This window comes from Etheostoma spectabile, chromosome 5, assembly GCF_008692095.1.
Source record: "Etheostoma spectabile isolate EspeVRDwgs_2016 chromosome 5, UIUC_Espe_1.0, whole genome shotgun sequence".
In the NCBI taxonomy this organism is placed as follows: Eukaryota; Metazoa; Chordata; class Actinopteri; order Perciformes; family Percidae; genus Etheostoma; species Etheostoma spectabile.
The window spans coordinates 7,554,786-7,577,367 of record NC_045737.1 but is presented as its reverse complement, the minus strand read 5'-3'; the positions used below and the strand labels follow the sequence as shown (position 1 = coordinate 7,577,367).

At 40.9% G+C, this 22,582-nt stretch overlaps 1 protein-coding gene across 3 annotated transcripts in view; it reads right to left on the bottom strand.

Annotated features, from left to right (window-relative positions):
• The window catches only part of ank1a (ankyrin 1, erythrocytic a), a 96,327-nt gene that overhangs the window by 48,071 nt on the left and 25,674 nt on the right, over positions 1-22,582 (bottom strand). The window contains exon 2 of one of the 3 annotated variants that reach the window (XM_032515833.1): positions 9,630-9,722. The exons of the other annotated variants lie outside the window; for them this stretch is intronic. Coding sequence (XP_032371724.1) covers positions 9,630-9,722 — 93 coding nt within the window. The remainder of the gene's footprint in view (positions 1-9,629; positions 9,723-22,582) is intronic. 3 annotated transcript variants of the gene reach the window in all.

The following is a 22,582-nucleotide window of genomic DNA, read 5'->3' as shown; positions in this document are numbered from 1 at the left end:
TTCGTGTACTCAAGCTGAAACGAACTTGGGTTCTGCAGCAGGACAATGATCCTAAACACACCAGCAAGTCCACCACCGAATGGCTGAAGAAAACAAAATGAAGACTTTGGAGTGGCCTAGCCAAAGTCTGACCTGAATCCTATTGAGATGTTGTGGTATGACCTTAAAAAGGCGTTCATGCTCGAAAACCCTCTAATGTAACTGAATTAGGTACAATTCTGCAAAGATGAGGGGCCAAAATTCCTCCAGGACGCTGTAAAACCTCATTGCACGTTATCGCAAACGCTTGGTTGCAGTTGTTGCTGCTAAGGGTGGCCCAACCAGTTATTAGGTTTAGGGGGCAATCACTTTTTCACACAGGGCCATGATGGTTTGGATTTTTTTAACCTTTAATAATAAACACCTTCATTTACAAATTGCATTTTGTGTTTACTTGTGTTGTCCTTGACTATTGTTTAAATTGGTTTGATGTTCCGAAACACTTAAGTGTGACAAACATGCAAAGGAACAGGAAATGAGGAAGGGGGCAAACACTTTTTCACACCACTGTATATATAATATCCTAAATTAACATCCCATTAGTAACTTTGTGGGTGACCCTATGTGGCACCCTATGAGTCCTTTGCCTTTTGGAGTTCATTGTTCTCAGTGCACTACATTTGTATTTATTTTTTAAAGATTATTTTTGGGCTTTTCTGCCTTTATTTGATAGGACAACTAGGTGATGAAGGGAAGAGAGAGGGGTAAGACATGCTGGAAATAGTATCAGATCGGACTTGGACCATTGCGTTGAGGAATAAGCCTCAAAGTACATGTGCGCCTGCTGAGCCAACCCAGCCACATGCACTACATTTTAAATCTGTCTGTATGTCTGTTTACAGTGTGTCATTACCATTTATATGAGGACAGTGGCATTTCAAAACATGTGTTTGGGCTTGTCTCAGTTCATACCAGAAAGAGTGGAAACAGGCCTGGAATAAAAAGATGAAAAAAGAGATGGATGGCAAGAGCGAGAGGTACTCGGCATAGCTGACAGAAGGGACACAGTGGCAACTGTGTTGATCAAGGAAATGTGCCTGGGGAGCTTCACTGAACGTGTGCCTCAGTGGATGTTCATACAGTATCTTCTTCCACAGTCTTGTTGATCAGTATGATGGCATTTTCATCTGCACAGCTTTGCTGAGTCAGACCCTCTGTTTCTCTCTTACTTCCCCACCGCCCCCTTACGCACACTTTCCATCATCACGTTATGTCCGCTAAAGCGGCAGAGTGGCTGCCTGTAGCACAGAGGTACCCATAGAGACTTCAATATATGGCCAGCTCTTAATTTATAAATAAATACATATTTTATGCCGTTTTTCATTCAAAGAGTTCATATCTGCTGCCTCAGGGGCCAGATGCTGAGCTGCCATGTGTATCTCAGATTGACGTGTTAATATAATAAATAATAAATATATACGCAATTAAGGGAGATGCTCTCATCAGTCACTGCAAGGTCAGTCAAAAGAGAGATACTAAAACCAACGCCAATTACTCCATTGCCTCCATCTGCCTACTTTGATGCTGCCTCACACACATACAGATTCAAACACACGCTCACAAATACATACAGTACCTGACAAAAGTCTTGTCGCTTATCTATTTTGTAGAAACACCTGCTATTAACCTGACTTTTAATTAATCAATTGGTGTAAGAAATAGCTCATATGAAAAGCTAAAACCCTCCCAAATAATGTTCAATGCACTGAAATAAATTAGTTTCACTAAAAAAAGATTTATTATTTAAACAAGACTGAAAGGTCAAATTTTGGCAAGACAAAAGTGTTGTCGCCTATACATAAATTGAACAAATTTACTGCAAATACTAAAATATGTCAGCAAATTAAATAGCGGTGCTGTGAGATTCAAATTTGATATCTTGTATGACTTCCATGAGCTTGAAGGACTGCATCCATGCGGTTTGGCAAGGATTCATACAATGTATTGATGAAGTCATCAGGAATAGCTAGGAAAGCAGTCTTGCATGCCTCCCAGAGTTCATCAATATTCTTTGGTCTGGTCTTCCATGCTTCCTCTTTCATCCTACCCCACATGCTCAATGATGTTCATGTCTGGTGACTGGGCCGGCCAATCCTGGAGCATCTTGATCTTCTTCGCCTTGAGGAACTTTGAAGTGGAGATGGAAGTATGCGATGGAGCACCATCCTGCTGCAGAATTTGGCCTCTTTTATGGTTGGGAATATAAGAGGTAGCTAAGATTTCTTGGTATTTGAGACTATTGATGTTGCCTTCCACCCTGAAGATCTCTCGCACACCCCCATACTGGATGTAACCCCAGACCATGATTTTTCCGCCACCAAACTTCACTGTTTTCTGGGTGAATCTTGGATCCATGCGGGCTCCAGTAGGTCTCCTGCAATATTTGCGGCAACTGTGGTGTAATTCAACAGAAGATTCATCTGAAAAATCCACTTTCTTCCACTTCTCCAGCGTCCATCCTTTTAGCAAGCTGTGGGCCTTGGCAATGCCACACAGTTTTTCAATTGTCTTTTGTTTAGTGCTGGCTTCTGGGCACTGATTCGACCATGGAGGCCATTTCAAGACAGAATCCAACAAACCGTTCTGGTTGACACAGGGACTTCAGGGGACCAGGTCTGGTGGAGCTCTGCTGCAGTGGAAAATGGGCTGGCCTTGGATTTTCGAGCCAACAAACGGTCCTCTCGAGCAGTTGTCTTGAGGGGTCTGCCTGACCTGGGCTTGTCAAAAACATCTCCGAATCTCTCAGTATCTTCAAATGTTTTTTTAATTCTCTGTACTTGACGCTGAGACACACTGAAGGTGTCTGCCACATCAGCAGTGGATCTGGTCTTCAGCCTCTTGATAATCAAAACTTTAGTCTCAGGGTGAATCTTAGGCCTGTTTGCAGAGGTCTAGTTGCAGTTGATGTGAAGGTCTAGTGTACTGGGGTTGTTTTTATACACACCTGAGACCTAATTGATCCGTTATTAGTCACAGGTGAAGCTCATATGACAAGGCGACAACACTTATGTCTTTGCAAAAATTGACTCAATGGGCTTTACCAAGCTGTGAATATTAGAATACTTTTTGACAGTTTCTTTTTGCACTGAAACATTATTACAAAAGCTGTTGGGATTAAAATGAGCCATTTCTTGTAAATAAATCTTGATTAGAAATATATTTCAGCGGCACTTCAGGTCAATTTGTACACAAGCGACAAGACTTTTGTCAGGGACTGTAGAGGCACTCATCATGACCACTCACGTACGCGCCAACACACACATTCACCTACAGTAGAGTACATGCAGGTGCATAACACACACACTTAGTCAAATTCAATACACACATATGCAGCTCACAATCAGCAACCTTCCATTATGCAGGCGTACACTTCAAGCGGCGGTATACTCAAACGGAACAAGGTTGTGCAACCCGTTGTCCAAAAAATGTGAAGCGGCCCAGTTGTTTTCTGTTAAAAAATGAATACATAAACAGGTGGTGTGACAAGTTGGTTGTCATACCGAGGTGGTAAGATTTTGTGGCAAGATTATGAGTCAAAGAAGAGTCTGCAGCTCAGTCCGAGCCTGAAGAAGTGACGTACAGACTTTTGGTTGGTCCCTATTTTGCACGCCTAATAAGGATTTAGGTGGAGGTGGGCCTAACACTACTAATAAACATACATACTGATATTTTTGTCCATCATGTTTTATTTTGTCTCAACTCTTAACTCCTGGTTGTGTTGAGCTACGCTCTAATCCAGTATGGGCTATCCAGTTACTCCACAGTAAATAATTATAATAGCTGCATCATAGACTGCTGGTGTTGAGCGACAAACACTTTAGGTTTAATCGTGGTGGGCTGAAAGAAAATTAAAATAGATTAGTAAAATAGAATAGAATAATTATGCCATATTACAAGGTTCTGAAATGCTCCAGAGGAAACCTGGATGTGGCCTTTCAAATTACAAAGTAAATGCATGGTTTGTTACCAAAATGAATCTGTAGCCTCCTTTAAGTGTTGACAACAATCAAATTAAAGAAACAAAAACACCAGCACTCACAGGTAGGCTAAAAGTCTTCTTAGTCATTGTGGGGAAAACCGAACGCGTTTCATCATCAGCTTCTATTTAGCCTTGCCGTTGTTTAGTTTCTTTGATCCTTGCCACTACTATGCAGAGCTGGGCTGCTACTTTCCATTACAATAATTAAATAAAAATATACAGTGACATAACATCACATCTACATGAAGCACAAGTTATGGTTTTTCACACAGACCATAAAAGGAAAACCATAATTTAAAACCAGGTTTAGCTCAGAAAGAGAGTGTCTGTGAAACACTGAGCTGATCTATAAACGTACCTAGTTACTTCAGAAAGTAACTCTTGCGTTACTTTCCAGTACATTTTGAAATGCTTAAATGTGACCCCACCTCCACTACTATTTAACTGGACTTAAAATACATGTGCATGTTTAATTATTTATGATAATCTGAATATTATAATGTAATGGACACTTACAATACATTAACAGAAACAATGTACACACATCTAAACTATTTTAATGTTGCTGTGGGACAAAGTGAGACTAGCCTCCAATCAAATGCCATGTATGTAGATATTGTTTACGTAGTGGATGGATACAAAAAAGACAATAGATGTTTTGGAACTTTTGATACTTAATGACCCTCATTTGGGCTCGACATACCGGTCTCTCGTTGACTGACTCACTTGTGCTGTTTGTTGTGTGTCCAACAATGCGTGCTTTCGAACACCAGCCCAACTGTACTTCTGATTGGCTTACGATGAAATTGTACTCAACCTCAGCCAATCCTCCGCATTTATGCGCTTGTCTTGTGCACTGCCCACTAACCAAGGAAGAAAAAAAGTCTTTGCCTCTTGTCTCAGAGATCTAGTTGGTTTGATGAAAGAAAAAAAAGAAAAAAGAAAAGCTTCTACGGTGTTATTAACATGGGAAGAGATTGCTTACCCGTTACTGAAAAAAGTAACGCCGTTATTCCCATCACTGGTCCTGACTATTGTTTAGATTTTGTTCTTGATTTCGGTCATACTCTTCATTCTCAGACAGCCAACCAGGTCTTCATCCCTGCTAATGCTGACCGGGTGGAAGAAGGCATGTCAGGATATTTGTGGGGGACTTGGAACTGGGAAAAGTTTTACACCAGCTAAAAACTTTGCCAATCTTGGCTGAAAGTAAGAATGAATGATTTTCCGTCGCAAAGGAGTTTTCTGAAGCATTCAGACTTTCCGACCAACCCTTCTTTTGGAGTATACTTCAACCTTAACCATGCACTCTGCGCATTCCCCTAAAACACATGCACATGCATGCATGCATGCACATTGTTGCTCAGTTTCTCTCTCTTTGTCACATAAAAACTCAAACAGGTGATAACTAAGGTGCCGACAATGCCAACAGAAAAGGAAAAAACAAAGGTCAACCAAAGTAAAAACTGTGGGTAAAGTAACACAAGTCACAAACAACATGTCTTGAAGGAAAATAAGTTAAATCAATATAAATGAAATAGAAGTATACAAGTTTAGGAAGGGTCACAGGTGACAAAACTTAAAAGGTTTAATCAGATTTTGAAAAGTGAAATAGTCAAGACATAGTTCCCTAAATCCTTGAATCTAAACGAGAGGGAAGAATGTCCTTCACATTGCTTTGAGACAAAATAATACAAACTATGTACACTTGTCATGATACAGTGACTTGCGTATGGCAGAAGCATCACTTATTTCATTTCAGCCTCATGATTATCATTTTATGGGCCCCATTTATACGTTTGAATTCGTGAAATGTGCTGCTTTGCAACACTTATAGTATCATAACTATGTTCAGTTACTGTTCATAAAGAAAATGCTGCCCCCAGCAATGCTACATGGATTCTTACTTAAAGTTTGAATTTCAACTCAGTATAGTGCTGTTCTGTAGGCGTGCTCTGCATTTACAAAGCCATTAAGGTTATAGTTACTTTGGATGGCTCCATTGAAAGCATTCTTTGTAGGCCAAATTGCTCCCAGGAGAGTCTCACTGTTGCAAAAACCTAGAAAAGATCAGTTTTTTAATGGGTCAGCAAGACGAGGAGAATCCTGCTAGACTGTCCTCTTCCTTAAGTTGATATCTTGCCAACAGACATTATTACACGACTTCTACAGTTTTGCACAGTTGCAGTAAATCCTCCTCTACCTTTAATAGGAATTCTGTGAAGCTGGTATCAATAACCCTGGGACAAAAATGAGAGTTACAATATTTGAATACGCCATGGCCTTTCACATGTAAATTAAACTCTGCCCCCCCCCTAGCCGAAACAAATTACAGCCAACTGCTGGTGGCTGGACATGAATGGGCTTCCTAATGTAGTCTGCATCTACAGTGAGCTGGGGAGCAGCTGGAAAAGAGAAACTGAGACGGGGGAGAATTTATGTGACAGTGCAGAATGTGACAGTTTGCTTTTTTTTATATTGAGTCTGCCATGCAGCCGCACTGTGACAAATGGGGCTTGGCTCCCTGAGCATCTGTCTCCAAGGAATCACTGAGGGGTAATTAGAGCTGTGGGATGATAAGGAATATTCCTCAGGCCCACTAACTATTATTGGTGGCAAAGGGGATGGGGCCTTTACACAGACCTTTGACATCTCACAATTCTGTCCTACAGGAGGGGGTGGGGTGGGCCAGGGAGTTTGATAGAGCGTTACGTTTGGGTGTAAATTAAATCGGCCCTCAGGGAAAGAGTCATGGTTTGTGAGACAAGTTTGAGGATTTCTGGGAGTTTTATATCACCAAGCTGCTGATTGACAATCTGCATTATTCTAAATGCTTTTAGTCTTAGCGGGTTGAGAATAATAAAATTAAGCTGGAGTGAACTTTAAAAAAAAACTATGGTCTATTACTTTTATTTTCCTTGCTTCTGCCATCTGTTATGATGAAAATGTATCCACCACATTCATTGCTGAAATCTCCAAAAGCAGCAACTTGGCTAAAACTAGGTCCAGCAGGGTAACAACCACGAGCAGTCAGACAATCAGGACGTAAGCAAACTCCCAGCTTTGTCAAATTTATTTGAAAGTGAAAACAAAGGTAAAATAATTACCCAAAGTGACAACTACCAAACTCTAAGATGGCACCCGTTCATTTGACTGAATTTTTTTTTACATTTACAAACATTTTAAAAACAGTTTTATAGACAGCTCTTTTTAAATAGTGGCCTATGCCAAAAATGCTTTTGGAACATATGAGGATATTTTAGTTGCAGTGCTGTGGTTGGCCCCTGAATAAGTAGGCAACAAGGCTGATTGGCGTCCTCGCTAATTGTGCATGCAGTTACTCATACTCACTCGTCCAATGACTGAAAATTAAGGACTTGACTTTAGATAAATCAGGCTAAAATGTTGTCTTGTTTACAACCCATATGATTGTCTTGCCGTTCCTGTTCGCAGCATTTTCATAACTCATTAATTTCCTTGGTGTGTACAATGTTTTTCTGATAGATTAAATGGGTGGTTGGAGCGGAGTGGTTGTAATAAACTGTAGCTTTCCTTTAAGATGCATGACTGGGGCAGTAAAGATAGGAGTTGAGGGCTGCTGGCAGAAAGGGACCCTGTCTCACTCTCTAGGAAACACTAGTTGAGTAAGCAGACTTCCTGTTGTAGAGTTTAGTTTATGCTGCTGCGTTGGCTCAGGGCCAGTGAGGGGAACTGGGATCTTCAGGACGATCTATCACTGCGCCACTCTCTCTGTCTCTGCACTCTGTGTGTTCGAATGTTTCTGCTCCCACTTAACATTCACCATACTCCCCCTGTATCCTGTATTCATTATCTTCACTTCTTGTTATTTATGTAATTTGCAAACCATCAGTGGTCCCACTTGGAAACTAGAAGAACATAGACTGGATCAACAGTCCCAGCTTCATTGAGTCTTTACTTCTATTAGGATGACATATACCGTATATAGTCCTAACTGAGCGATAAGGACAGCCAAATAAAAATACATATTTTTTCACTCATTCACACAAAAAGCTATGAAAATTCAATAAAAAAAGGAAAAATAAAATTGACCAATGCACACGCATTCCTGAGCATCACAGAAAAAAAGTCAATACTCCATATTGTTGTGTGTAAAACTGCATATTACCTTCATTCTGTGTTAAATGTGTCCAATGTTTTTGTTCTTATGCCTGCATTTCCAAATGCTTTACTTCGGCAGCTGAAAATGGTTTAATTAAGGTTCATTGAAAGGTTAAGCCAATGATGCTCCAGAGTGTTTGGGAGCAATATGGAGATCAGGAGAGTAAGATTGGGAATTTGACATGAGAGCAAGAGGGGAGGTAGGATTTGAGGGCAAATCATCATGGGCAAGGGTCGTCTGGAGCAAGTTTCCCAGCAGCTTTATTGCACTTAGATAATCTCTCCTCCACAGAGTGGAAATGGACTCAAGATCATCTATTAGATAGGTACAATAAAACCTTTGGCAAACGTGTCCCTGACTGTTTAAAACAGATAAAACACAACGAAGCACAGGCACAGCACATGACAAACAGTGACATAGGAAATTCACAGCCACAATACACAAACACAACACTGACAGATCAAAGGCACGAACAGAGACAGGCACAACCACAGCATCTACAGCTGAAAAACCACAGTGGAAAACACACAAACATAGACTGAAGCACAGACACAACACAGACGGAGACACAGACGGACATTCAAGTCAAATCTAATACTAATACACAGTCTAAGGTCATGCACAGACAGAAATAAAGCATGCACACAAACACACTGATAAGAATAAAGAAGTCGTCCCAAAAAACACACACATATGCCTCACACACTTCCTCTAACACACACACTTCCTCTAACACACACACACACACACACACACACACACACACACACTTTGATTTAATCCTAAACACGAACACAGTGGTACAAATGACACAAGCATATTTTATAAATCAGAAGAACCCACAGGAAAAATACTTGAACTGTGTCTTTTATCACTACTGTGAACCTGTGTTGTGTGAAATACTTTGTGTAGAAGCATAGGCAGACGTGCTGAAAACCTGTATCCAGTCGATAGGAAATGTGTCAAATCTATCTATATTTTGCCCGTGGACTCTTGCCATGTAATATGCTGCTTGAGAACATTTCCAGAGAAATCACAGACACTGATATAGATGTGAAAATAGATACAGATACACACTAATGTTATAGATCAATGTGTAAGACTAAAAGAACAACACCAAAAACGCAAAAAGAAAAACAACCACTTCAAAAAAAAATCAGCAAGTTAGTACAATACGTCAAGCAAAAACGGGAACAAAGAAAAAGCTCCAGTCTGATCCCACGACACCTGACTGAATCAGCTCACAGCACAACAGCGACACTAGAAAGTCAAAGGAACCAGAACTACAATACCATAAGCAACACACAACAAAAACAAGAGAGATAAAGATAAAAAACAACAACAGCAGAGCAACAACAGTGACACAAACTTTAAGTGACAGATACAAGATGGTCATAAATACAGAATATATATATACATATAGATATATAGAAATAGGAAAAGCCAGATATACGTGTTGCAGATATTTACTTCATCATCAAAGTGCCATACTCCTTGGCCATCCGGCATCTCAGAGCTCACACTACTGTCCTGATCGATTAGCCAGCGATGCACGGCGTGGGCCTAAAAGGACATACGACATAAAGACAGAGCCCAGTTAATCGCAACAGAGAGAAGCAGAGCGAGGGAGAGACAGAAGAAAGTAGGCAGAGGAGAAGAGCAGAGCGGACAGAAAAAAAATGGCAAGGAAATGAGAAAAAGTCAAAGAGGTACAGGTGAACATTATATAGAGACACAGGTAGAAAACAAGGTGGAGGGAGGGAGGGAGAGCAGGAAGAGGAACCACCCCATCCCACCCTTTCCCATCCCACCTTGCTTGTCCAACCCCTCCCTCCCCAAAAAACTCTCCCTGTGGGAAACAGGTCAGGTTAGGATGAGGGGTATGAGTGCAAAAGCACGACACGGAGATATCACACACACAGTAATGAGGGATGGGCAACGCCACACTGATGGCAATGGAGGAGGATCTGGTGTTGATGGTTTGTGGCTCATAGATGGATCAGCTGCAACCTACACGATGGAGGGATTCCTTTACAGTCACACTTGTGCAAGTGGCACCTGGACACAAAATGACGTGTACTTACCCAGAATTCACTTATAGAAATGTGCAACCACATTTGTGCAATACAAAAGACAACATTTAAATAGCTTTAACACAACAACACAAACAGAGATAAAACATACAGTAAGGCCAAGTCTGGTCTCTGATTGAGATGCCCAGAGAAACAGTGCATTACAATTCAGCATTGTCTTATAGCAAAGACACTTTCTTCACAATATGTATGCAGACTGCCGGATAGTGTGGAAAACAGCAAGAACGGTAAAGAAATGTATCAACTAAAGTCTGAGAGCTCCACAAATCAACCAGATACCACTTGTTTTTCTCCCCAGAAAGGGACCAAGACTGTCTGTTCATCTCAGGGAATCAGACAATCTCCCAAACGTCTTCCTCCAGACAGACACAAGGTCCTGCTCACACTCCCTCTGTTGAGATTCAGATCAAACACATACTCTAGTCAGCCCTAGTCTCCCACACACACCCACACACACCCCATCTGTTACTCTTGACGGTTGTCGCGTCAGCATCAAAAACAACCAAGCGCAGCTCTTTTTGTGACACTCGCTGCCCCTTTGCGGCAGAAATACTTGTCAAGATTTGCACTGGGGTGAAATTGCAGAATGCAGGGGATTAATTACCCTGTCATGTCTGCCACTGCACATTTACTATTTACTTTACGCCAGCAATTTTACAGTACGTGTGTTGTGTTTTTAAGATGCAGTGATGCGGGCAGTCATACCATGACACTGCAAAAATAACATTTATTTTACGTTGAAGGGCTATTTAGCACACAAAGTGTTGACTGATGGAGGAATTGGCCTCTTTAAAACAGAACAGAAGGGGAAAAGTGAGGGTATTATATGTGTTTATGTACAGGCATACAACCATTCACTCACACAGCCCAGTTTAGATATTGTTGTAATGCACTACATGTCTAACCCAAGGGACAACACATCTTAGAACTAGTTTGGGAGATGTTACCCCCCTTCCCAATCCAACGTCAGAAAGGTGTGGGGGGGAAAGGGGTTTCCAAAGACAAATTGTCCTCTTCCCTGAGGGCTTTCTTTATCTTTCTACGCTTGTGAGGACATTTGATTCCCATAAGGACAGAGATAGATACACACACACACACACACACACACACACACACACACACACACACACACACACTCACACACACTCACACACACTCACACACAAAGAGGGAGCAGGACCTTCTGTGTCAGGTGTTGTGTCTGTGAAGACAGATGCATTAGCTGGTAAAAACATAGCAGAGAGGCAAAGGACAACACACAGAAAGAGACAGAGTCACCTCAAGGGTACAGTGAATCAGAGGGTGACAGCAGAGGCCAAAGTCCTCTGTTAGGACACCCAAAAATAGACAAAACAAGGAGAAGGGGCAACTACAATGTACAACCAGTAAGCGCAGTAGTAAATATGCTAAATGTGATCTTTTATTTTTATAGTTTTTTAGCATGAATATGCACTTTGCATGACCTTTATCTGTAAAAAGATATTTGCAGTAACAAATGCTCAGTAACAGTGTGCATATGGAGTGTGTCTAAGTGTTTATGTGTGGATGTGCGTACGTGATGCAGAGCGGCGTCATCCGTAGAGTTTGTGGCAAGTTACAGAGCGTGTCGGCTTAAAAAAATAATTGGATTATGTAGCAGACGGCTACTGATGACAGGGAGAGAGGGGCGAAGGGATGGAGGAGGAGTAGGAGGAGGGAGACAGAGTGAGGCAGAGGGGGAGAGAGGTGCTGATAAGAGTAGCAGGCCATTTGCTGCCGAGTCTCTGGGCGCCTCGGGGCAGCCAACAGACACACAGAGGGAACTCAAACCGTTACGCTGCAGATTAAAGGGATAAAGGGATAACACTCGTAGTCTCCGGCCAACCAACTAGCAGCCTCTTGGTATTTGGGTATACTTTATATCAAACTCCAAGACAAGCATAAGACAGCCAATATGAGTCCTGTACAGCAGGAAAAAAACACAAAACCTTTTTTCTCTGTTTGCTTTCTAACCTTCCTGATGGCCCTTGGAGTAGAGCCACTCTAGAGGATATCATGTTACCTCTCCACATTCACACAGCTTATCCTTTACAGTGTCAGTGCAAACAAGACAGGAGTGTAAGTCAGAGAAAGGCTCATAGTAAAGAAAGAGGAGTGTGAGAGAGAGAAGTGGCAGAATTATTAGAGTTATCGAGAGAGAAAGGGGCACTGATGAAACAGGACACATCATAAAGTTTCCCTGGTGTTTCATCTGTCACAAGCATCTTTTGTTGTTTGTTGACACAGATGACCTCAAGTGGAGCAGAGAAATGGACCAGAGTTTAAGAAACATTAAGTAAAGTATTGGAAGCAGAAAATAAAATGTGTTTCTGCTGGTTGAAAATCCAAAGATGCAAATATGTGAAATTAAAATAATTGTTTTTCCAAGTTAGGTCACTCACTTTTCCAAATTCAATTCCAAATGTGCATGTTTTGTTTGTTCTGTAGGTGCATTCAAACTGACTGTATATTACTGCTATATGACAGTATAACCCTTTTTCTTCATCAAAAATACACTGATGCATCCAAATAGGCGGTGGTAGACTACAGCTGTCTTATGATTTTACATTCACTACAGATATGGATATACTGACAGTCAACAGAACCTGCTGTGGTCAATTTACAACAGGCTCTACAGAGAGGATTACAGTCAACCTCGGATCAGCCTGTCAATTTAAATCCCCACATGATAAATAAGCACGGATAAAACCGAAAAATGCAAAAGCAGCCTACAACAATATCAGATTAAACCACATCACGCATGTCTAGATTGATTAGCCTTCCTGCAGTTATCCATACAGAGACATGTGTAAAGTTACCCTACAATATGTAAATCTTCTTGTAGTGCTACCATCTGGCAGATTGAGAGAGGTTTTGAAAACAACAAAAATGACTCAAAAGTGTTGCACATTTTATGCAGTCTGATGACGACTTAAGGGACCCCATATTCTGCATGTCTGCAGGGCCGTAAACTCACAGGCTAATACAATATGTCAACATTAAATGTTTTAAGTCCCCACATGACTAATGTAATGAACTAAAAGTAGAAAGAGCAAAAGATAAAAAACATCTGCAAAAGATGAAGAAGTGTTGACATGTGGCAACAGATAGCATGGATCCTTCCTGTACTTAGGAGAGGTGAAACAAAAACTCAGCAAGGCAGCAAATCCAGAAATACATGATATTGAAGTTAATTAATTAATCTTTCATTTTTTTTCTTTAATATATGGTCTCAACATTCATCTCTGGATATAATTTGATTGGAAGATAATAAATTAGACATTTCAGGACTCTATTATTAGTTTCAATGTGTAATAACGGTTTGGTATTAGCTTTATGTTGAAGAAAATGTTGGATGACTGGAAATCATTCAAATATCTTCTGGGCCTGTTCAGTACTGTAGATATTCTCACAACATATAAGAGAAGATGGAAAAAATAAGGATATTTTCTGTGACCGCAAAACCAGGAACGAAGATGGACATTTTTCTATAAAGATGGACTCCAGTTATGTTGTAGAGGACTGTCTAAATGAGGATGTGGACAGGTGTACTTAAAAAAAAATGAACTGTGCAAAAATAAATAAAGTAAAAACAATTACAAAGTTACATGGCTTGAATAAACACTAAAGAAGTTTCTGATTTTACTTATTGATCATTTCTTAATAAATTTGCCAGTAGGTTGTCCTTACTATTGGCCCGTGTTTAATATTAAGACTTTTCATAACTGAAACCAACATAAGGCCAGAAATTGAGAAAACAAAATCAGCATGAAGATATCAACAGCGTGGCAGGGTTGATTATTAGTACGAGTATAGCTGGTTGAGCTGCCAAGCAGTGGGCACAGAGCTGTCATTAGAATAAGCCCTCCACAGGGAGAGAACGGCTCTCTGCTGCTCAATGGACCTGTCTCAAAAAAACTCACACTCCCTCTGTGAGAACAATAACCTACAAAGGAGCTGTGATGTACAAATGACTGTAGCATTAACAACCAAGCACCTTCCTCAAAACACCTCTACATCAGTCCAGTTTGTTTTAGCCCCACAGTGCATCAGCTTTTCTCTTGATCGTCCACTTCTCCGTCCATTATCCTCAAGTGCAGGAGAAACATCAAGTAATCAAAGCTCTAATGCCATGACTCAAAATGGGCCGATGCCTGCCCAGTTCCTAGCGAACTGCTGACCGTATATAAACTAAATGGACCCCTACTGAATTATTAAAGTCGTAAGAAGAAGAAAAATCAAGTGAGGGTATACAGGACACATTACTGAGGTGCTGAACAGTAAAGAGCTCTTCTCAGAATCCCATAAGGCACCTGATCACTGATTCACTTCTTATTTTAACACAGCTTAACTGAACACATCACAGAGGATATGGCCCTAATGTGATAAACTACAAGGGCGATAAAAGTAAGGACAGTAAGCTACATGAATATGGTGTTGATTGGCTAAACAGGAGCTAAGATGCATACTGCAAATAGACATTTATTTTAGCCATACTGTCCCGTTAAACTCAGAAATTATGAGACTTATGAGGTATGAGGATAACAGGATAACAGGATACAGCAATTTAATTTTGGCAGGGCTGTTCCATATGGAGTAACCGTGATAGTCATTCAAATACATTAATGATTTCAAACTCACCAAGGCTCTGAGCGTATAATATAGCTCTGTGCATACTTGGACAAAATATTCCTGACAATGTGTCAAATAGAATGAGAAATTAATTGAAAATAAATCCCAAACCATGTGGATATACGGACTCACAACCATGAAACATACTGGTCTAAGTATAAAACTTGCTTTTAACTAGGGGTGGGAAAAAATAAATAAATCAATTCTTAGATTTTTCGCAATTCTCTCTAGAACGATTCAATGCTTGATTCCGATAATAATAATATCAATTATTGAAAAATTAATTATTAACTAATTAGTTAAATGTGTTGATTTTTATTTAAAAGTTACTGTCTCCAGACATGTACAAATCAGAAACCGAGTGACTGAAAGAGGATGGGATAATGGACAGCCACTTAGAGTTTAGGCAAGAGTGCAGAAAAAACAAAACACAAAAATGGCTAAAAGGAAGAAAAAAATGTTTGAATAAACACACATGATCTAAGACATACATAAAATAATTAGACAAAACACAAAGGCTGTTCATCTTCTTTATCACATTACATCTGACCACCCCATGTTTCATGATGTATATTTTTTAAATCACGCATGAAAATGTACATAAAAAATTGTTGCCTCAAGATGCATGCAATTGGTTTAGAATCAAATTGTTAACCTCTGAATCTGTTTCTAATCGTGAGGCCCACAGATTCCCACCCCTACTTTTAACGCTGGATTAAAAAGAAAGACATCCTTTGACAACATTGTCTGAAACATTCGGGTTAAAGTTTTTACATGTAAGCAGGCGTAAATAAGTGTGGCTGTACAGCAACGAGAAGAGACTTCCAAACGTTACGAGAGTTAAGAAACAACTGAGTAAGAATGAGCAGGAGAGCTATGTAGCCGTGATAAATAATGCATGTCATAGAGCCTGCAGCAACCAGTCTGAGCTCAATCAGCAGAGGAGAGGTGGTTTCTATACGGGCACAGGTGGAACCCGCCAGGTGGGATGAAAGGGAAGGATACTGCAGTCACCTTGATACATCACCTCAACACTTTCCCTCTCTCTTTCGAACTCTCCATCTGTGCACACATTCACTCTCTACCTGCTTAGTGCACGCTTGGATACTAGCAGAGTCACGCTATTCACCCGTTTGTGTCCAGTACATTAGCAGTAAGGATGCCTTAGAGGCACATACAGAGGTGTGGATTTTTCTTGGACATTTTAGGCTGTAGTTAGCAGCGTTGTTAAAGCATGTATATCAACAATGGTTCAAATGACTATGCCTAAGGGAAAAGAACACATTTTACTTTACTTTTTCGGTTCACTCTGTATTTTCAGCACACCAGCTTTAAAAATCCCACTGTAGGGTACATACCTGCTCAGCACCAAACGGCAGGCAGAAAACGTTAATGACTACATTAACAGGTGAACACTTCATTCAGCTGCAGATGAGACGGATATTTCCTTCTGAAAATGGTGGAGGCCAAAAGCTGAGAGAAGAGTGAAAAATGGGCCGTGATTTGCCACATGGATACAAACGTGACTCCAAATGAATCCTTATGCTGCTACGTATCTGCTGGATGTGTAATCTGGCCTCTCAAAAACACTTGACACAATGACTGGCTGCAGTTAAAGCTGACACACACAACTTGCTCCCTTTGAAGATTTTGTTTTGTGATTGTGATTCACAGGGCCCCGATTACAAAGGCAGCTTCACAAACTATTCAAAGTAGTAGACTCTCTCCATCACTGACTGACAATTACAATAACCAACTTCTGAATTATGTCAGGTCAAGTCCATTGGATTTCATTATGCAGTATAAGGTGTTCCACCATACGCTCCGAGCCTGTGGAGGTCAGATGTCATTAAGGCAGAAATATTAATATAGCCACACGCAGAGGACAGAGCGCTTGATGTTCTCTGCAGTGGAGAGAAGGTACAACCTCTTCTGATCTTCCGCTTTGTTTGTACCCTTTTTTTGTGTTTTCCTCAGAGAATACCTACCGGGAGATTGTTGAGGCAGCAAGTGGAGGAGTCTGTTTTAACAAAAGGACCTTTCGAGAGTGTAGGTATAAATGCCTACTGACACCAGTTTACTAAATGTAAACATGTATATATGTCTGCAGCCAAACCTGTTAATGTTAGTCTTCTGCAGAGATTTTTCTTTGGAAGTGGAATATTAACAAAAAAACTACAAAAAAAGGATTATTTCATTGCAGGAAGCTACAATGAAATTTCAATAATATGAACGGTTTACTGTTGTTAGAGCACTCAGAAGTTGAACTTTGACATGACAGAGAGTGAACAATGTATTCATGTTTTGTGTGAAGCCCTGGGACTTGTGATGTTTGCACTGAAGCTTTGGAAAAGAAAAAGAAGACAGAAATGGAGGGTATGAGGAACAGATGACTATTTAAATTTCTTTGTTTTATCAATGACATTAAACTGCACCCCCCCCCCCCCCGCTCCTTCCTCCTATTTTTCTCCTCTTTCCATTGAAAACCGTTGCGCTTCCATCGCAGACTATTTTTATCCAACATTTCATTACCATAATAAAACACATGCATGAAAAAAAAGATAAACTCAAAGAGACAGCGTGGCCAGAATCCTGGATTTGTGAGGCTTATTTTCATCTTTCTTTCTTGTCTTCTATTATTTTATGTTGCTCTTTTCTTTTCGCTCAGAGAAATAGAAAGAGACATGTCTTTTCTTTCAGCCTGTGCCTCATTATGGTGCTTTTCATGTCTGCTCTTAAGCATAGCGGCGCAGCCGGTGGATTACCCAGACTCGCGTCAACACTTTGACGGAACCACCAACCACTCCAGCAAACGCCCCAGCCAAGTGTAGCATGAATGTTACATGCTTTAATAAGTGTAGCCAAAGAACCATGCCAAGACTAAACCAACAGGAACAGCTGCTGTACCATCAGCGTGGACAATACATCTAGGTCTCTAAACCAGGGCACAGCTATCATAACAGAATGTATGGCACTCCGCTGATAATCAGCATGCAGTGTGTAGTCTAGCCACACAGAGCATCACGTCTCAAACTGAACGCCAACATGATTAGACGTTGAGAAGTGATGGAGGTAATTTCTTTGTCACTGAAAAGCCTAAGGTCACAGAGACACAATATGCAGTGTCTCTTTGCTCAACATTTGGCCTGTGATAAAACATTCCCAAACAATAGATGTCGCAATAAATGCGGTATGAAGTACTTTAAGATGCCTGAAAAATACATCTGCTGCCAATAATGCAAAGGTTAAACAATATGTCCTATGCTTTAAAGTTACTCAAAAAGGACTTACTCATAAAAAATGTTTCTCAGTTTCCATCTGCAGCAGGCTGCTGATTTCAGAGAAAAAAAACTCTAAAAACCAAAGATGGAGACTAAAAACAGATAAAAGGAGAGTGAATATTGGATTTACTTTTATCAGGTGGACATGCTAATGTTGCTTCATCACTGTTTGCTAACACATTAGCCATATCAACGTTTTGAAGTAATAATATGTTGTGTTTACAGGATGTTTCTGCTGTCCCCAAGTGGCCAATAAAATGTGTTAATGCAGGTTAAATATGCAAAATAAGACACGCTAGAACAATAAAGATGCCCTTGGCTGCATTTTTGTGCGTGTGCATTTACTGTATATGTGTATGCTCAGCAGTTGGTAGTGTTACAAACCGTCCTTTTTTGCCTGCTGTTGGCTTCTCTGGCTTTACTGGCTGAGCTGGCAGTTTGGGAGGGTTTGTTGGTTGATTGGTGGACACCTGGGTAAGCGTCAACCAAGACAACAAGTCATGTCTGACTGTTCTCTCTGACTTCTTCTCCTAGGCTCCACTCCTCTTGGTTTGGGTTTGTTTCATCTCTTCTATTGCAGTTGTCATTCATCCACACCTTTCACTCACCCACACACCATCTACACTACTGATACCATTAATTCCACACATGTTTTGATTCTTTTGTTAATAGTTCTCTTGTGTACTTTACAATAAACAATTTAATCATTTTAACCTGTCTGGTCTCCCTTTTTTGTTACATGCAATGAGCCAGTTTTGTGACAGTGGTTGTATATCAAAGCTGTGCCCTCACCTTCTTCACCTCCCTCCTGGGACAGAAAGACAGATGCCCCCCTCTGTCACTGCTACATTAAGCCACTTTTCTGCTGTAAGTCACAGTTTCTCCCACTTACACCTGTATGCACAACACATTCACAAGCACACCTGCATGTGTGAACACACACAACACAACATATACAGTATATCATATTAAGACTCTGTCACAATTTAAGGAATTTTATATTCCAAGCATTATATTCCCTTTAAATGTTATTGAAGTGAACCCTCACCCAAAGACTGTTCACACTGTGGTGCCATAATGTGGACGGGCAATAAAATCTCCTAGCTGCATAGCTCTTAAGAGAAAATTTGATTGCAAGTACACTTAATTAGATTCACAGTGGGGAAATTGAATCCGAAGGGTAATAATCTCAGGAGGGAATGGGACAAAAACAGGAGCCAGCCAGCGAGCTGTGAGGGGGGAGACAAAGCATTAAGTCTGCCAAATCCTACCTTTAAAACGAGAAAGCCCCTTAAAAAAGCCTACAGAGTTGGCTCTTACGTCCTGAAAATGTAACGAGAGGAAATTCCATTCGAAGAGCTTTAATCTAACACCTACAAGCCTGGTGTGAAGGTTTGCACCATTAACATTGTAGCTGTATTCTTGTCTTCTTTTTGGCTGGATCCCACAGGAGGGTTATGGCTAAAAAGGATCCTTCTTATGTGAATATGACGTAACAGTCTTGTTGTAATCGGAGCAACTCAGGTAGAAAAGCTTGAAAATGCTTGGGATGAGTCTATTGTTTTTCCATCACACTTTAGATGAAACCAGGCCCCCTTTGGTATGACAAAAGTTACGCTACCTAGCTAGCGAGTGTCTTCTCCATTCCGCTGGCAGACTTTGCCAGACCTCAAAAATAGGGAAGATTTAGAAACCAAAGCAGAGGGGGGTATGAGGCCAGGCTGTATGCTTGGATCCCTGCACCAGGGATCCACAGCCAGCTGTCTTCCCTGGCCCACACACCCCTGGGTCTGGGATGCATAAGCAAGGAGGAAAGGGAGGCTCACGGTCTCTGGAAGACAACTTTGTACCCCACAGCAGCAGAAGAGGGCACGCCAGGTTCCTGCAAACCCCCGAGGGAAAGGGGTGGTCCACTAGCAGCTACACACAACTAATACGGGCCTGATGGGCACCCCTCACCGGCCCCGGATGGCCAGAGAAAGAAGGAGAGAGGGGGAAGTCCCAACGGGGAGGAAATAGAAGATGTTATGTGATAATGTACATTTAGCTCTAAGTTTGTCTCCAAAAATATGTTTACACATTTATCTTGCATATCTCAAACACACACACACAACACACAAAGTCCTTTTCTATCTGCAGTATTAACACACATAGACACCTTAATCACTAACACACAGCTGTCCAAAAGCCATTTTCAGTGTGTTCATGAAGAGGGCACGTTGTGTTTCTCACTGCAGCTTTTTCCTGATTCTGTAGTCAGCACTAATGGCATATGGCACACACGCACGCACGCACGCACAGAAATGTTCATTCGCTCATACAGGACACAGCCATACACAGCAGGCAAGATGAATGCATCTATAAATAGCTCCCTATTGGCACCCCCACTGTCGTCATAATTCCTTTCATCGTCCTTATCAGCAGTTTGGGGCTCATTCAGTTGGTGGACAGTCAAGCTGCTTTTAATGGAGCTTTCCTCGCGTCCCCATCAACATCATACCCTCTTTTCAATTATTCTCCTCGTTCTCCACTCTGGTATTTTCATCTTGCATTCCTAGGTCCCTTCCTCCCCCACTTCGTCCTCTCTCTCTCTTTGCCTGCTTGGTGGGGAACAGAGATGAGTGACATCCACCACAGTGTGGAGAGAAAGAGATAAGGAAGACAGGAGGGTACATCCCAGGGGTAAACATCTTGGAAGAATAGGCCTACTGATAGAGAAGATGTAATGACATCAGCCATAACTAACAGATGAAACAAGGCAAAAAGAAGAAATGAAATAGGAAAGAATGCAGAAAAGAACAAAAGAGATGAATGAGTTAAAAGCTGAGACGGAGGAGAATCTCCACAGTGCTCATTTTTACATGTTGCAGTCAAAACCTCTGCAGTAAATATTAAACATAGCTAGTTTCCATTTCTGCACAAGAGAAGGGGCTCCTATTGCACTGAATACTGAATCACTACAGTATGATCTATGAGAATGCTTTTAACAGCAACACGAGTAGGGTTGTAACTAACAATTATTTCCATTATTGATTATTTTGTATTTCAGTGATTCATATTTAGGTCACGAAACTGTTTTGGAAAATAGGGCCGCATGATTATGGCCAAAATTATAATTCCGATTAATTATCACAATTTGTTGATTTTAACCAAAACTAATTTTATAGTCACATAGGCTATTTATAACTGCTCTCACATCCATATTGTACTACATTCCTCTTATGCTGAAGTTGTATGTTGTACATACATACAGCTGCAACTAAAAAGCTGAAAATTACCTGAAATAAATAGACTAGGATATATTTTTGAAAAAAAATGTATCTCTGTAAAAGCTTCTTTGTTATTTTCAACAATAACTGATTAAAAGAGCTAGGGAGAAAGAGGGAGAGGGAGTGCGATGGACATACTCAGAGTGACTGCTGACTCATCATGAATGGGTCCAGCAGGCTCCGTCTCACGCTATTACCCAACGAACTGAAATTAGTTGCATTCAATAACTTCTTCTGTGTGTTTCGCCATGGCCGCCGCAACAGCTGAGTTACCAGTGAAAAACACTGGTACAAATACATGTATGCCTCTCCTGCTTAACAATACACAGCTATGTTCAAAATAATTAAAACTGTGGACAAATGTCAGAAGCGTAGACCGGCGCTGTCACTGCTCTGTCTCTGTTGCTGAGAGCCCTGTGTGAGTGAATGGGGGGCTGCGCGGAGAGTGAGAGGAGAGAGCCAAACACAGACACGGCTCTACAGATGAAATGGTTCATGTAACGCAAAATTAAACTATATATCCATATAAATAACCTTGCTTCGTTTGTGCAGAGGCAGCAGATGCGAGGACATTAGGTGCACCGGTGCGACCTAGAGTAAAAATGTTAGTTGCACTCTAGAGCCCTGTGAGCTAACAGACACTAACTAGCACCGACTAGCACTGGTCACTGCTGTTGTCTGACAAACAACATAGACTGGGACAAAATGTTTTGTTTACTAGTAAACTGGTAAACCTGGTGACCGACGTATAACCAACTGCTATCTGTTGTGGAGTTTTCCTCCCGTTGCTCTGTCCTCTGTGACTGTCTACATCTAGAAACTAAGCTGAGCGGGGGAGGGAACACCTGACTGACACATGATCAGACAGCGGTTTACGGAGCGGTATATTGGCTTTGCAATAAAACTCGGAACGTTCTATGAACGGAATGGCGCATTTAAAATATTGCTTGATTACGCAAATTTGATCGTGGGAAGCCAAAATCGTGATTGTGATTAAAATTTGATTAATTGTGCAGCCCTATTGGAAATGCAATTCATAGTTTCCTAGAATCCAAGTAGACGTTTTGCTCTTTTTGTCCAATCAACATACTGGAACTGGATGTTAGATAATTGTTGCAAAATGACTTAAA